Consider the following 3,706-nt stretch of genomic DNA (forward strand, 5'->3'; position numbering starts at 1 on the left):
ACATAGACGTGAACGAGCATCGCTCAAAACAGTGAGACGACACACGCCAGCTAAAACCACAATATCACTCTATATTTCAGCTGCTTGGCAGTAATGTTAGCTGACCAGACGAAGGTCTCTCCATGAATCAATGCTGATCCTAGTGTTGGCTTTTCCTGCTTCAGCCTTCCGAAACAGGGGAGACATCGGCACCTGGTCGGAGACGATAACGCTTCTCTCTGCGGAGCCCCGTCACTTCACAAGACACGGGAAACCTCTGTTGGTCTGGAGGAGCTGCAGCATTTATTTCTGCTCAAACGTCCATATACATTCACTAGATATTCTCAGAGCTACAAAGTCTTCTGCAGTGTGGAGTGTGCGCGCATGCACGTCTAGAGGTGGAGCGAGCTGAGTGAAGGCAGACAAGCAGAGGAGCAGAGACTCTCCGGCCCTGGAGACCAAAGCTACGGTCTCCCCCGCGTCCTCCGACCGTGGCCAACACTGTTTAACAGACGGGCTTCACTAGATATAACTTTGCGGTTTTGGTGCTTCCGTGTAGTTTGTGTTGGAGTCTTGTCTGAACAGCGTAGCTACATGCGAGCGCGCATGGGACACCGACCCGGGTGATTTATACGTGTAAGAAGTTACAAACAGTCCCTTTTAAATGTTGCTGACCGCTGTACTTTTCTGTGACAGGTGGTGGCAACATTTCAGAGGATGCGTCAGTCGCAGCGCAGTATGGCCTCTAAATCTGCAGAGTTGGAGATGGAGATCAACGAGCACAGGTTGGTAGCAGATGTTCAGTTACAGTTACCATAAAAATGTATCTGCTGAATGGATCATTTGGGTGTCATTATAGTATATTAACATGACTTTTTTGTTGCCATCCAGCTTAGTAATTGACACCCTGAGGGAAGTGGATCCTTCGAGGAAATGCTTTCGTCTAGTTGGAGGAGTGTTGGTGGAGAGGACAGTAAAAGAAGTTCTACCAGCCCTGGAAACCAACAAAGACCAGGTACAGTAGCCCAGAACAGACAAACCAAACACTGGCTCTAGAGAGAGCCTTTCACGTTTTTACGTTACCTGAAGGCCACCGTAGTTCTCCAACATGCTTGTGAAACTGCGGTAACGTGAGCCACAGAGTGTAAAACCGTGGTACCGACAGCCGCCGTCTAACTTCCCTTGCTCCTGAAGTAGTGTTACTCTGGTAAGGATACAGCGTTACCATGGTTTTGCACTCAGTGTCTCAAGTTACCGAAGTCTTGGAAAGAAGAGTGAGCGGCGGGGTACTCAGTTGGTTGCAATCCGCAACCACACCACTAGATACTGCTAAATCCTACACAGTGTACCTTTAACATAATTTAAAACTAGTTAGAAGATAACTTTAGGCACCAATCTAAAATTTAATTTAGTAGAAAAGGTCTCACTCTCTTCCTCTTTTTTTCTCCACAGATCTCCAAAATAATGGAATCCATCAACACACAGATGCAGACGAAAGGACGGGAGCTCACAGAGTACAGGGAACGCTACAACATCCGGTTGGTGGGCGAGGGCGAAGGAGAGGGACAAGGCCAGTCGGCAGCGTCTTCCAGGGACAGCGAAGGAGGCGGGTCTAAAACCGGAGCTGGCGTTTTAGTGTCGTAGTTTGTAATAATGGAGAGCGACCGTAGGGCCTTATGATTTCTGCAGTACTGAAAATATGGTTGGAGTCACGAAATTTAGGTTTCAAAATTGAACTTTTCACAGGATAACTTTTTTTTCCCTTTTGGTTAAATTTCTTCCAGACATACTGCACTTGGTATTGAAGTACTTTGCAAAAGACACAAATTCACTATACATAGTGCTCTGCTTACATATGTGAATGCTAGTGCGCATAACAAATTAAAGGTGTTCGTCTTTCAGTGAAGCTGACTTTTTTTTATTTCTTAAATATTGTTGTACTTTGAGTACTTGTCTTACACATGAGCAAATACATCACTGTCTCAGATTACAGAAGATATTTTTTTCCCATGTTAAGATATAATTCCCAAAGGTGCTGGGTTATTAAATAAAAACTAGATCACAGTGCATTTTTAAGTAAACTCGCTTTTGCATTTTGTCAACTCATGATTTTGGGCTAACCACTTAAGAATTAGGAAAAATAAAAGCTGATTTCATAGGGCCCTAAAGTAGGTTGAGCTTTGCAAAAAGTCACTCATGCCAAGACAGTACAGGTCCTGGGAGGCATTTTAACAACATGTGTTATGAGCATGAACAAGATATTATACTGTAAACATGTCACCATAGATCAAAATTAATCTGTCAGCTTTCTCTGTCAAACATTTTATCCACGACTCATAAAATTGTCTCCACAAGTAAGCCATGCACAGAACGGCTGCTGGTTTGTATTCGTAATGCGAGGTCAGTTGTTGTTCAGTGGTTACTAAAGCGCACGTTATGATCTGACCAGCGAATGACAAGAAGTCAGTGCTACCACCACAACCTAAATTAATAAACATTTAAAACAACAAAAGTTGTAATATTATTTCTGATCTGTAACACGTGCTTGAGCTTGGTTAAAAGTCATTTGTTAAATGCAGCCTAGGACCTGATGTTTGCTGTCTGCACTGTTCATGTAGTTGTAAAGACAAACAAAGTTTTTGTTAATGGTCAAGAATTAAAGAATGTCACAATTGTGCTTTTTTTGTGTGGTGTCTTCAATCTGTTTGTCAAAAAGCCCTTAAATGATATCCACTGTTTACAACTTAACATCACCGCTGAAGTTAAACCCATTCAAGCTCCATGCATGTGTGTGGTAAATTTTATATTGAGATTTTAAAAGATAATGCAACCTGTGGACTGCAAAAAATGCAGTCCACTTAAATTGGGGTTGTCTGTCTACACTGATGGAGGAAAATTAAGGTCTAATAGACATTTTCATACAATCATAGCCTTTTCTTACATTATTTATATTAGGCATAATTCATATTAATTGTGTTTTCAGGGGAATTAGGGCAATGAGATTTTTAAAAAACAAATATCGCGTCTGTTTTTGACCTGGGTTTTTGAAAACATATTTTTTCAATTCAAATTAAAGATAGAAACTGCATGAATACCCTAATGTATTTTTGTAAATTATAGGGTGTGCTCCCCCTCAATTCACAAGTGTAGTAAGTATACCATGAGCAAAGCTATTAATTAATTGTTAGCACAAGACAGCCCCTCTGTTTAGATCTATTCCTTGCGATGGTAATATGTGTGCAAAAAAGCTTTGGTAAAGGCGATGGACTGCTAATTCATTGTGCTCTGCACGCGTGGGTTCGAATCCCGTCCTCGTCGAAATCTTTATTTTTTATTTTTTTTGTTGTTGAAAAATTGTATACAATTTTAGATTGTTTTTCTATATTAGTAAATGGTGAAACACTAGACAAATACAGTAATATACAATATTTCAACAACAACAAAAATAAAAAAATAAAGATTTCGACGAGGATGGGATTCGAACCCACGCGTGCAGAGCACAATGGATTAGCAGTCCATCGCCTTAACCACTCGGCCACCTCGTCTTATGGACTCCACCACGTCAATAAGGTGCTATTTATAGATGACACACATCCTACCAATGTTCACAATCATTTTTGCTTGTCTTTAACACCGTCACTCTCTCACATAAACTGAACTAAATTGATTGACAATAGCCCCTTTATTCTCAAGCAGCTACAGCTCTGCTAACAGCTAGATAGTGCTA

At 41.1% G+C, this 3,706-nt stretch overlaps 1 protein-coding gene across 1 annotated transcript in view; it reads left to right on the top strand.

Moving 5' to 3' along the window:
- Positions 1–2,656, top strand: part of pfdn2 (prefoldin subunit 2) — a 3,414-nt gene extending 758 nt beyond the window's left edge. Inside the window, exons 2-4 of the mRNA XM_074623307.1 lie at positions 676–764; positions 871–994; positions 1,432–2,656. Coding sequence (XP_074479408.1) covers positions 676–764; positions 871–994; positions 1,432–1,623 — 405 coding nt within the window. The 3' untranslated portion in view covers positions 1,624–2,656. The remainder of the gene's footprint in view (positions 1–675; positions 765–870; positions 995–1,431) is intronic.
- Positions 2,657–3,706: the final 1,050 nt, after the last annotated feature.

Source organism: Sebastes fasciatus, chromosome 22, assembly GCF_043250625.1.
Source record: "Sebastes fasciatus isolate fSebFas1 chromosome 22, fSebFas1.pri, whole genome shotgun sequence".
In the NCBI taxonomy this organism is placed as follows: Eukaryota; Metazoa; Chordata; class Actinopteri; order Perciformes; family Sebastidae; genus Sebastes; species Sebastes fasciatus.